Here is a 13,587-nt window from a genome sequence, read left to right as displayed (position 1 = left end):
TTTTTGGATAAGCGTGTCAGCGCCTTGTCTACTTTAGGCGAAGATTCCCATCGTATCCTATCAGTTTGTGAAAAAGGATACGCCATAAGAATCCTTTTGGGAACTTGTGGTCTCCTATCTGGAGATTCCCAAGCCTTTTCGCACAATTCGCTCAGCTCAAATGAGGACGGAAAGGTGACCTCAGGCTTTTTCCCTTTATACATGTGTACCCTCGTGTCAGGGACAGGGGGGGTTCCTCAGTAATATGCAAAACCTCTTTAATGGCAATAATCATGTACCGAATACCTTTTGCCACCCTCGGCTGTAATTTTGCATCTTCATAGTCGACACTAGAGTCAGTATCCGTGTCGGTATCTGTGTCATCGATCTGGGATATGGTGCGCTTCTGAGACCCCGAAGGTCCTGGCGCCACAGGGACAGGCATGGTCTGGCTACCTGACTGATCCCTAGCTTCAGCCTTGTCTAACCTTTTATGCAATAGATTGACATTTGCATTTAAGACATTCAGCATATCCACCCATTCCGGTGTCGGCGTTGCCGACGGCGACATGACATTCAAGCACTCCCCCTCCACATTAAGCGAGCCTTCCTCGTTGTCACAACTGAGGGTTTAGGCTGCCAGGAGGAAGCCTCAGTTGTAGGGGCTGAAATGAAATTAAACTTGGGAGGTTTAATCAGACCCCTGGACATGCAAGTGTAGAAGGATTACCCGAAGGTGTGACCATGACAACCAGGTTAAAAGTCAATAAAAGCTTTATTAACAGGCTCCGTGTTGAAACAACAGTATACACAGTTGATAATAAGCAGTGGCAAATAATACAGTTCCTGGATCACTATAACCATAGAAGGTATCACAGAGCACTGGTAGGTTGAGGAACAGATGTTAAAGTCCTTTGATGGAATAACCTTACCAGGCCTGGCTGTAGTAGTGAAGGTAGCCGAGGAACACGCCAGTAGATGTATTAGATGAAGCTGGTAACTTGAGTAGACTGTTGTAGTTACTGGATGGAACCAGCCAGGTGGTAGAGACACGGAGTGGATGCTGAATGGAATCAGCCAGGTGATGAAGACACGGAGTGGATGCTGAATGGAATCAGCCAGGTGGTGAAGACACGGAGTGGATGCTGAATGGAATCAGCCAGGTGATGAAGACACGGAGTGGATGCTGGATGGAACCAGCCAGGTGATAAAGACACGGAGTGGATGCTGGAAGATGCTAGGGAGCGTGGAAACAGAAGAGTTGAAAAGAGGTTACCGGTGGTAGTGGATACTGCTGGTAAGTAGGGATCCGCTGGAACACCGGCACTTTAAGGAAACTGGATACTGCTGGAAGCTGACCGCTGGAAGCAGATGGGTTAATAGCTGGAAGCTGGAACAGCCACGGAGGACTGCAGAGTCAGGCTGCACCGCAGGATGGAAGGCAGGTGCGAGTCTCTTAGTGGATGCTGGAGACAGGAGCTGGAACCTGGAGAAACAACCACAGGAGAGAGAGACTGGAACTAGGTTTGACAATCAAAGCACTGACCATTTCCTGGTTCAGGCACAGGATACTTATACCTGCTGCAAGGCAGGCATTGGCTGGCCAATCATGCAGATTCCACAGCGCAGCGGATTGGTGGAGATCGAACATGTGACTGGAACCAACATGGCTGCGCCCATGTTAGTACTTGGAGGGAAAGTTGGGTTGGAAAACCATGTGGAAACACAGCAGCAATGGCGGCGCCGGCCGCGGAGGACAGGAGACGCCAGACTGACAACTGCACGCTGAGACACATGGATGACAGCGGAGGCCGCGGCAGGCATGAGACACCACTCTGACAACCTGCATACTGGAACACAGGAGCGGCGGCGGAGGCCGCGGAGGACAGGAGACGCCATACAGGATTCAAACATGGCGCCGCTGTGACAGCGTCTCAGAGTGACAGGAGGGATATGCAGAGTGTAGACACAGATGAGATCCGGCCCTGGAACGCTGAGCCAGCCTGAGGAGACATCTGAAAGGCAAGTAATGGCGTCCAGATACCCGGATCGTGACACTCGTCAAACATGTCGACACACGCGTACCGACACACTTCACACACACAAGGAAACTCTTTTCTGAAGACAGTATCCCCTTCAAGGCCCTTTGGGGAGACAGAGAGAGAGTATGCCAGCACACACCCCAGCGCTATACCCCTGGAAAAAAAAAACACAGAATGCCCTTTTCCCAGAAGCGCGGAGTAGTAATAAAACGGCAATTATGTGCCCCCCCCCCCCCCCCTCTCCTTCAAACCCCCTTGTCCGGGGAGCTTCCTCTCAGCGGTGCTGTGGAGAGAAAATGGCGCTGATGAGTGCTGAGGGAGAAGCCCCGCCCCCTCGGCGACGGGCTTCTGTCCCGCTCAAAGTTTTTAAAAAATGGCGGGGGCTCTTTTATATACATGTACAGTGCCCACCTGTACATGTATATTGTCTTTTGCCATAAGAGAGGTGTTATATTGCTGCCCAGGGCGCCCCCCCCCCCCCTGCGCCCTGCACCCTTACAGTGACCGGAGTGTGTGAGGTGTGTGGAGCAATGACGCACAGCTGCGGTGCTGTGCGTTACCTCAGTGAAGCTCTGAAGGCTTCTGCCGCCTGAGACGTCTTCCGACTTCGTTTCTTCTGGCTCTGTGAGGAGAACGGCGGCGCGGCTCCGGGGGTGGACGCCCAGTAAGAACCTGTGTTCATTCCCTCTGGAGCTAATGGTGTCCAGTAGCCGAGGAAGCAGAGCCTATCGTTTAAGAAGGTCTGCCCCTCTCTCCTCAGTCCCTCGATGCAGGGAGCCTGTTGCCAGCAGTGCTCCCTGTAAAAATATAGAAAAAATCCTAACAAAAATGCTTTCTAGGCAGAGAACTCCCTCTGGGCACAGTGTAAAATCTGAGGTCTGGAGGAGGGGCATAGAGGGAGGAGCCAGTGCACACCCAGAATTCAAAGCTTTCTTAAAGTGCCCTATCTCCTGCGGAGCCCGTCTATTCCCCATGGTCCTTACGGAGTCCCAGCATCCTCAAGGACGTTAGAGAAAGTACCAATAATTGTGTCGTGTCACTCTTTCAATATTTATAGGTTTTTCCTATCATTGCTATTCCCCATTTTTACTCATTTTTCCTCAGCTGTTCCGGGCCAAACATGATCGACTATAGACCAAAGCTGTTTCACAACAGTCCTTTTTTTTATGTAATATATCGCACATAATAATAGAATTAATATACTCACATCTCTCTAAAACTCCCCAGTCTGTGGACTGAAATCTGACAGACTGCCGGAACATCTGGGGAGAAGGTGATGAAAACAAGGTGTCAAATGTTATTCTCTCGGATGAAAACAGTCTAAAGGAGAAACTGATAAATAACCGGTTTTCAAGTTTGATCGTTCAAGAACATGCACGCTCAGACAGGGCAATTATGGCTGTGGTCTGGCCGACCAGTCTCAAGTTCAACCTATAAAGCCGAATCAATTCTGTCTGCCAGACAGCGGCCATTTCCTACTTAATACTCCACCAGTCCCATCTGACAAAGGATTGTTTGCAATTGGTTGCCCTGTGGGCTGTCCGCCATATTTAGCACACACATATACGGATTTTATTCTATAATAACAGACTACCTGAGCTTCCCATCAGGGCTGCCTTTCTATCAGGGAAACCATGCACCGGAAACAATGTACAAAGTGTGTATGTGATAGCAACTTGTAGCGATTATGGGCCTAATATGACATATGTTATGAAATATAGTTGTAGATATGTCAAAGAGTGTTAAATCACAATCATATGTATCAAGCCTTGGAGAGAGATAAAGTGAAGCAGTTGCCAAAAGCAGCCCAAGCAGCTTCTGTCATTTATCTAGCACGGTCTTTGAAATGACAGCTACTTTATCATTCTCCAAGGCTTGATACATCTCTCCCAATGACTGGTACATATTTAAACGTAAGGAGATCTGACGGATTGGACCGACATATCGGGCACATCGTCTAGTGTGTACCCACTTTTGCGCACTCCTGCGGGTCATTTGCTGGGTTGTCCCATCGGGCGGCACACCCAGCGGGACGATGCAGCAAATGACGGCATGCACTGTAATGCGGCCATGCACCATTTAGTGTGTATGGGAAAGCCGATGTATCATTACATCAGCTGTCCTATCGGCTGGGTACTCACATCGTTAAGTGTGAACCCAGCTTAAGTATGAAGAACATTAAAAAAATATATATACATAAGGAAGCAGTAAAGCCTTCCGGAGCCTCATGAGTAAATTACTGGAAAGGGACATTTCTCAGCTGCGGCAGCTTCTCTCAGCGCTAAAGAAATCTTCCTGAGCATTCAGCCAATTATTTCAGGAGAAGCCGTCACATGACTGAGGAACAAGGCACTGCGTCTCCTGCTTATGGCTCAGCCCAAACAATGGATACCTCAGCTGGGCACAGCTGACAGCTACATGTCATACACACCTGTGTAGCAGCTCTGCGAAACATTGCCACTGATCTGCAAATTATCCCCTGCCACAGAAACGGGACAACCTGTGAAGGAAAAGGTGCTGGATAAGTTACAAGTTTTCCTGTCATGTCAGAGCTGAAGACGCGGGAGATAATACTGTGATCATTGGGGGGACATATTTTTAAAGCGCTCATTGGACTTCCTGTGTGTAATCCCACAGTCAGACTCTCCTCAGCCGCAACTGCCTGATAACAGAGAGCAGAAGCTTTAATTCAGATATATAGCAAATGTAATTACAGTTTGACCCATCAAGTTCTGTGAAGACATTACATATCTGTCAATGTTATTAGAAATTATTTCGCTTTTAATCCTTTACTGGAAAAATATAATGTAACAATCACATATATATATATATATATATTTATTACTAAGCTAGTCACTGCTGTTATCAGTCCCTGCAGCCTCGGAGAGACTCCCTGTGGTACCTCTCACACCAGTGTGTTTTTATCTCTGGCTTTAGCACTGGAAGGATTGGTCCTAGCCCCCCCCCCCCCCCTCTTCTCTATCCACATCACTTATCTTTAGAAAAGGATTTCAGTGTTGCCTCTATACCAGACATGTCCAAACTGCAGCCCTCCAGCTGTTGTGAAACTACATATCCCAGCATGCCCTGACACTGTTTTGCTGTCAGAGAATGCTAAAGCTGTGTCAGGGCATGCTGGGATGTGTAGTTTCTCAACAGCTGGAGGGCCGCAGTTTGGACATGCCTGCTCTATACGAATGGTGCCCAATAATCTCCCCAACAGTCCACAAAAGCTGCCTATATGCCATCTCTATAGCTTGTGATCTCACGCTCACTGCCTAGCTGTTATTAGTGACTCAGGACTGTCTTTTGCTCCACGAATTCAGTATGTATCCAAATATGTAGACTAACCTTCTTTGCCAATGTTCACCTACTGCTGCACTTCCAGCCCCTGTGCTGGTCTCCTGTACTTATAGAGTCCAGCATAAAATACTTCTACCCACAAACATCTCTTCCCCTCCGCTCCTCTTTACCACAATATCCGCTCCCAGTTACAGAATTATTTTTAGGCTGCACCTGTCCTGTAGAACTACCCACCTCACCACCTCCTACAACAAAACATTCATTCTAGACAAACTTTTAGCATTCCATTAAGAAACTTTCACCTCTTAAGGCGAACTTATCAAGTTTCAGACCCCTTCTTAAGCTCTGTAGGCCAATCAACCTGTTTACCCCAGTCTACACAGTTCACACAAATCTTACATGTGTTCTCTACCTATACCAGAGGCGGCAAAACACGACAGGACAAGCAACTGGGTCTGTTCCATTGCCTCTTAAGCCTCTACAATCTGTACGCGGTCTGCCAAGTAACTATGAAATATCTGGTGTGTGCCCCTTGGCGGTCTTCATCCCTAGGACTTCATACCTAAGAGCCTCCACTGTGTGTGACCCCACAGCTGTCATGGATTGGGACAGTGAAATGGCGTTGGAGCAATGGGTGCTGCAGATCATGCAGTGAGAACCCAGTAGGTGGCCGCAGAGAGCCTGTCCCCGGTAAAGCAGTCTGACACCCCCATCACCGGACACTGAGGCTTGTCATGTAAATGATGTCTGTTGTTATACAAAGTCTTTCCATGTGGGACTAACACACGGGGGAGTTACTGTTACTCTTTTATTCACCCATCCCTGGAGACGGGGGCCGATACCGCCCGATAATTCCACACACCGCACTAATCAGGGATAACGGCAGCTACACATAACTCAGAGACATTCACCACCTGACAATTTACTCCACACTGTCATACAGGTCTGTCTGACATACTGTCTGGCTCATACGCAAACCTGTAACATAGCTAGTGGCACTGCCCTGTCTCTCTATATACCCAGGGTCCCCAAACCGTCATGCAGGGAGCATGAACCCGCAGTAAGGATGGCACATTACATTTATATCTATACTTTTTGGTATTTTATTTTTTCCTGTTCTACTAGAAAATGCTGCAAAGTATTCTAGATTATATATATATATATATATATGTAAATATATATATATGTGTGTATGAAGCAGGCTCGGCACTACCGATTCACTTAGCAAACGGCTGGGTGCCTTCCATGGGGTAAATAGAGAAGTAGATTCGGCGGCACTCACAGATTGAAAACGGTAGACTGAATAACTTCAGTCTACCGTTTTCAGTCTGTGAGTGCCACCGAATCTACTTTTCTCTCTATATATATATATATATATATATATATATATATATATATATATATATATATATATATATATATATAAATATATAAAATAAGAATTTACTCACCGGTATTTCTATTTCTCGTAGTCCGTAGTGGATGCTGGGGACTCCGTAAGGACCATGGGGATTAGCGGCTCCGCAGGAGACTGGGCACAACTATAAAGAAAGCTTTAGACTACTGGTGTGCACTGGCTCCTCCCACTATGACCCTCCTCCAGACCTCAATTAGGATACTGTGCCCGGAAGAGCTGACACAATAAGGAAGGATTTTGAATCCCGGGTAAGACTCATTCCAGCCACACCAATCACACCGTATAACTCGTGATACAATACCCAGTTAACAGTATGATAACAACTGAGCCTCTCAACAGATGGCTCAACAATAACCCTTTAGTTAAGCAATAACTATATACAAGTATTGCAGACAATCCGCACTTGGGATGGGCGCCCAGCATCCACTACGGACTACGAGAAATAGAATTACCGGTGAGTAAATTCTTATTTTCTCTAACGTCCTAGTGGATGCTGGGGACTCCGTAAGGACCATGGGGATTATACCAAAGCTCCCAAACGGGCGGGAGAGTGCGGATGACTCTGCAGCACCGAATGGGCAAACTCTAGGTCCTCCTCAGCCAGGGTGTCAAACTTGTAGAATTTAGCAAACGTGTTTGACCCCGACCAAGTAGCTGCTCGGCAAAGTTGAAGAGCCGAGACCCCTCGGGCAGCCGCCCAAGAAGAGCCCACCTTCCTCGTGGAATGGGCTTTCACTGATTTAGGATGCGGCAGTCCAGCCGCAGAATGTGCAAGCTGAATCGTACTACAGATCCAGCGAGCAATAGTCTGCTTTGAAGCAGGTGCACCCAACTTGTTGGGCGCATACAGGATAAAGAGCGAGTCAGTCTTTCTGACTCCAGCTGTCCTGGAAACATAGATTTTCAGGGCCCTGACTACGTCCAACAACTTAGAAGTCTCCAAGTCATTTGTAGCCGCAGGCACCACGATAGGTTGGTTCAGATGAAAAGCTGATACCACTTTGGGGAGAAACTGGGGACGAGTCCTCAATTCTGCCCTATCCATATGGAAAATCAGATAAGGGCTTTTACATGACAAAGCCGCCAATTCTGATACACGCCTGGCCGAAGCTAAGGCCAACAACATGACCACTTTCCACGTGAGATATTTCAAATCCACGGTTTTCAGTGGCTCAAACCAATGTGACTTTAGGAAATCCAACACCACGTTGAGATCCCAAGGTGCCACTGGAGGCACAAAAGGGGGCTGAATATGCAGCACTCCCTTAACAAAAGTCTGAACTTCAGGTAGTGAAGCCAGTTCTCTCTGGAAGAAAATCGATAGAGCCGAAATCTGGACCTTAATGGAACCCAATTTAAGGCCCATAGTCACCCCTGACTGTAGGAAGTGCAGGAAACGGCCCAGCTGAAATTCCTCCGTTGGGGCCTTCCTGGCCTCACACCAAGCAACATATTTTCGCCAAATGCGGTGATAATGGTTTGCGGTTACTTCTTTCCTAGCTTTAATCAGCGTAGGAATGACTTCCTCCGGAATGCCCTTTTCCTTCAGGATCCGGTGTTCAACCGCCATGCCGTCAAACGCAGCCGCGGTAAGTCTTGAAACAGACAGAGCCCCTGCTGCAGCAGGTCTTGTCTGAGCGGTAGAGGCCATGGGTCCTCTGACATCATTTCTTGAAGTTCCGGGTACCAAGCTCTTCTTGGCCAATCCGGAACAATGAGTATAGTTCTTACTCCTCTTCTCCTTATTATCCTCAGTACCTTTGGTATGAGAGGAAGAGGAGGGAACACATAAACCGACCGGTACACCCACGGTGTCACTAGAGCGTCCACAGCTATCGCCTGCGGGTCTCTCGACCTGGCGCAATACTTTTCTAGCTTTTTGTTTAGGCGGGACGCCATCATGTCCACCTGTGGCCTTTCCCAACGGTTTACAATCACTTGAAAGACTTCTGGATGAAGTCCCCACTCTCCCGGGTGGAGGTTGTGCCTGCTGAGGAAGTCTGCTGCCCAGTTGTCCACTCCCGGAATGAACACTGCTGACAGTGCTAACACGTGATTTTCCGCCCATCGGAGAATCCTTGTGGCTTCTGCCATAGCCGTCCTGCTTCTCGTGCCGCCCTGTCGATTTACATGGGCGACCGCCGTGATGTTGTCTGACTGGATCAGTACCGGCTGGTTTTGAAGCAGGGGTTTTGCCTGACTTAGGGCATTGTAAATGGCCCTCAGTTCCAGAATATTTATGTGCAGGGAAGTCTCCTGACTTGACCATAGTCCTTGGAAGTTTCTTCCCTGTGTGACTGCCCCCCAGCCTCGGAGGCTGGCATCCGTGGTCAACAGGACCCAGTCCTGTATGCCGAATCTGCGGCCCTCTTGAAGATGAGCACTCTGCAGCCACCATAGCAGAGACACCCTTGTCCTTGGAGACAGGGTTATCAGCCGATGCATCTGAAGATGCGATCCGGACCACTTGTCCAACAGGTCCCACTGCAAGGTTCTTGCATGAAACCTGCCGAATGGAATCGCTTCGTAGGAAGCTACCATCTTTCCCAGGATCCGCGTGCAGTGATGCACCGACACCTGTTTTGGTTTTAGGAGGCCTCTGACTAGAGATGACAGCTCCTTGGCCTTCTCCTACGGGAGTAACACCTTTTTTCTGTTCTGTGTCCAGAACCATCCCCAGGAACAGTAGACGTGTCGTAGGGACCAGCTGTGACTTTGATATGTTTAGAATCCAGCCGTGCTGTTGTAGCACCTCCCGAGATAGTGCTACCCCGACCAACAACTGCTCTCTGGACCTCGCCTTTATCAGGAGATCGTCCAAGTACGGGATAATTAAAACTCCCTTCTTTCGAAGGAGTATCATCATTTCGGCCATTACCTTGGTAAAGACCCTCGGAGCCGTGGATAGACCGAACGGCAACGTCTGGAATTGGTAATGACAATCCTGTACCACAAACCTGAGGTACTCCTGGTGAGGATGGTAAATGGGGACATGCAGGTAAGCATCCTTGATGTCCAGTGATACCATGTAATCCCCCTCGTCCAGGCTTGCAATAACCGCCCTGAGCGATTCCATCTTGAACTTGAATTTTTTTATATATGTATTCAAGGATTTCAAATTTAAAATGGGTCTCACCGAACCGTCCGGTTCCGGTACCACAAACATTGTGGAATAGTAACCCCGTCCTTGTTGAAGTAGGGGTACCTTTACTATCACCTGTTGTGAATACAGCTTGTGAATTGCCTGTAACACTGCCTCCCTGCCTGAGGGAGTGGTTGGCAAGGCAGATTTGAGGAAACGGCGGGGGGGGGGGGGAGACGTCTCGAATTCCAGCTTGTACCCATGAGATACTATCTGAAAAATCCAGGGATCCACCCGTGAGCGAGCCCACTGATTGCTGAAATATTTGAGACGGGCCCCCACCGTACCTGGCTCCGCCTGTGGAGCCCCAGCGTCATGCTGTGGACTTAGAGGAAGCGGGGGAGGACTTTTGCTCCTGGGAACTGGCTGTATGCTGCAGCTTTTTTCCCCTACCTCTGCCTCTGGGCAGAAAGGACGCGCCTTTAACCCGCTTGCCCCTATTGGGCCGAAAGGACTATACCCGATAATACGGTGCTTTCTTTGGCTGTGAGGGAACATGGGGTAAAAATGTAGACTTCCCAGCTGTAGCTGTGGAAACTAGGTCCGAGAGACCATCCCCGAACATGTCCTCACCCTTATAAGGCAGAACTTCCATATGCCTTTTGGAATCTGCATCTCCTATCCACTGCCGAGTCCATAACCCTCTCCTGGCAGAAATGGACATTGCACTAATTTTGGATGCCAGCCGGCAAATATCCCTCTGTGCATCCCTCATGTATAAAAGTGCGTCTTTTATATGCTCTACGGTTAGCAATATAGTGTCCCTGTCTAGGGTATCAATATTTTCTGACAGGGAATCTGACCATGCAGCTGCAGCACTGCACATCCATGCTGAAGCAATAGCTGGTCTCAGTATAACACCTGTGTGTGTATATATAGATTTCAGGATAGCCTCCTGCTTTCTATCAGCAGATTCCTTCAGGGCGGCCGTATCCGGAGACGGTAGTGCCACCTTCTTTGAAAAGCGTGTGAGCGCTTTACCCACTCTAGGGGATGTTTCCCAACGTGACCTATCCTCTGGCGGGAAAGGGTACGCCATTAGTAACCTCTTAGAAATTACCAGCTTCTTATCAGGGGAAGCCCATGCTTCTTCACACACTTCATTTAACTCCTCAGATGGAGGAAAAGCTACTGGTAGTTTTTTCTCTCCAAACATAATACCCTTTTTTGTGGTACCGGGGGTAACATCAGAAATGTGCAACACATTTTTCATTGCCTCAATCATGTAACGTGTGGCCCTACTGGAAGTTACATTAGTCTCTTCGTCGTCGACACTGGAGTCAGTATCCGTGTCGACATCTGTGTCTGCCATCTGAGGTAGCGGGCGTTTTAGAGCCCCTGATGGCTTTTGAGACGCCTGGGCAGGCACAGGCTGAGAAGCCGGCTGTCCCACATTTGGTATGTCGTCAAACCTTTTATGCAAGGAGTCGACACTGTCGCGTAATTCCTTCCACAGCACCATCCACTCAGGTGTCGACCCCGCAGGGGGTGACATCACATTTACAGGCATCTGCTCCGCCTCCACATAAGCCTCCTCCTCAAACATGTCGACACAGCCGTACCGACACACCGCAAACACACAGGGAATGCTCTGACAGAGGACAGGACCCCACAAAGCCCTTTGGGGAGACAGAGAGAGAGTATGCCAGCACACACCAGAGCGCTATATAACACAGGGATCCCACTATAAATGAGTGTTTTCCCTTATAGCTGCTTTTTATATATATATATATATATATATATATATATATATATATATATATATATATATATATATATATATATATATATATATATATATATATCTATCCTGCGCCTAAATTTAGTGCCCCCCCTCTCTTTTTTACCCTTCTGTAGCTTGCAGACTGCAGGGGAGAGCCAGGGAGCTTCCTTCCAGCGGAGCTGTGAGGGAAAAATGGCGCTAGTGTGCTGAGGGAGATGGCCCCGCCCCTTTTCCGGCAGACTTCTCCCGCTTTTTCTGGAATACTGGCAGGGGTATTTTTACATCTATATAGCCTCTAGGACTATATATGATGTAGATTTGCCAGCCAAGGTGTCTTATATTGCCCTCAGGGCGCCGCGCCGCCCCCCCCCCCCCCCAGCGCCCATCAGTGACCGGAGTGTGAGGTGTACATGAGGAGCAATGGCGCACAGCTGCAGTGCTGTGCGCTACCTTGGTGAAGACCGAAGTCTTCGGCCGCCGATTTTCCGGACCTCTTCACGCTTCTGGCTCTGTAAGGGGGACGGCGGCGCGGCTCCGGGAACGAACACCAAGGTCGGGTCCTGTGGTCGATCCCTCTGGAGCTAATGGTGTCCAGTAGCCTAAGAAGCCCAAACTACCACCTGTTAGGTAGGTTCGCTTCTTCTCCCCTTAGTCCCTCGCTGCAGTGAGTCTGTTGCCAGCAGATCTCACTGTAAAATAAAAAACCTAAATATACTTTCTTTCTAGGAGCTCAGGAGAGCCCCTAGTGTGCATCCAGCTCAGCCGGGCACAAGAATCTAACTGAGGTCTGGAGGAGGGTCATAGTGGGAGGAGCCAGTGCACACCAGTAGTCTAAAGCTTTCTTTATAGTTGTGCCCAGTCTCCTGCGGAGCCGCTAATCCCCATGGTCCTTACGGAGACCCCAGCATCCACTAGGATGTTAGAGAAATATATATATAACCTGGGCTAGCATAACTAAACTGTTCGAGAACACTACTACTATCCAAGTGGATATCTATTGGGAATAATAATCTGTGGCGAGCAAAGCGGAGCAAGCCACCGCGCCTGAAGCATGGCGAGCGTATACATTTTAATGTTCTGAAGCAGGGTGCCATAGTCTGAACTTGACTAATTATTATATATATATATATATATATATATATAATAAGAATTTACTTACCGATAATTCTATTTCTCGGAGTCCGTAGTGGATGCTGGGGTTCCTGAAAGGACCATGGGGAATAGCGGCTCCGCAGGAGACAGGGCACAAAAGTAAAGCTTTCCGATCAGGTGGTGTGCACTGGCTCCTCCCCCTATGACCCTCCTCCAAGCCAGTTAGGTACTGTGCCCGGACGAGCGTACACAATAAGGGAGGAATTTTGAATCCCGGGTAAGACTCATACCAGCCACACCAATCACACCGTACAACTTGTGATCTAAACCCAGTTAACAGTATGATAACAGCGGAGCCTCTGAAAAGATGGCTCACAACAATAATAACCCGATTTTTGTAACTATGTACAAGTATTGCAGATAATCCGCACTTGGGATGGGCGCCCAGCATCCACTACGGACTCCGAGAAATAGAATTATCGGTAAGTAAATTCTTATTTTCTCTATCGTCCTAGTGGATGCTGGGGTTCCTGAAAGGACCATGGGGATTATACCAAAGCTCCCAAACGGGCGGGAGAGTGCGGATGACTCTGCAGCACCGAATGAGAGAACTCCAGGTCCTCCTTAGCCAGGGTATCAAATTTGTAGGATTTTACAAACGTGTTTGCCCCTGACTAAATAACCGCTCGGCAAAGTTGTAAAGCCGAGACCCCTCGGGCAGCCGCCCAAGATGAGCCCACCGTCCTTGTGGAATGGGCATTTACATATTTTGGCTGTGGCAGGCCTGCCACAGAATGTGCAAGCTGAATTGTATTACACATCCAACTAGCAATAGTCTGCTTAAAAGCAAGAGCACCCAGTTTGTTGGGTGCATACAGGATAACAGCAA

General features: G+C 48.5%; 1 protein-coding gene across 1 annotated transcript in view; it reads right to left on the bottom strand.

Annotated features, from left to right (window-relative positions):
* The window catches only part of SSBP1 (single stranded DNA binding protein 1), a 76,969-nt gene that overhangs the window by 31,134 nt on the left and 32,248 nt on the right, over window positions 1-13,587 (bottom strand). The window contains exons 2-3 of the mRNA XM_063928980.1: window positions 4,453-4,521; window positions 3,229-3,283 (exon numbers count right to left, since the gene is read on the bottom strand). Of these exons, the coding sequence (XP_063785050.1) occupies window positions 3,229-3,283; window positions 4,453-4,476 (79 nt within the window). The 5' untranslated portion in view covers window positions 4,477-4,521. The remainder of the gene's footprint in view (window positions 1-3,228; window positions 3,284-4,452; window positions 4,522-13,587) is intronic.

This window comes from Pseudophryne corroboree, chromosome 6, assembly GCF_028390025.1.
Source record: "Pseudophryne corroboree isolate aPseCor3 chromosome 6, aPseCor3.hap2, whole genome shotgun sequence".
Taxonomy (NCBI): Eukaryota; Metazoa; Chordata; class Amphibia; order Anura; family Myobatrachidae; genus Pseudophryne; species Pseudophryne corroboree.
Note: the sequence above shows the minus strand (reverse complement) of the source record. Positions and strands in the feature narration are given on the sequence as shown.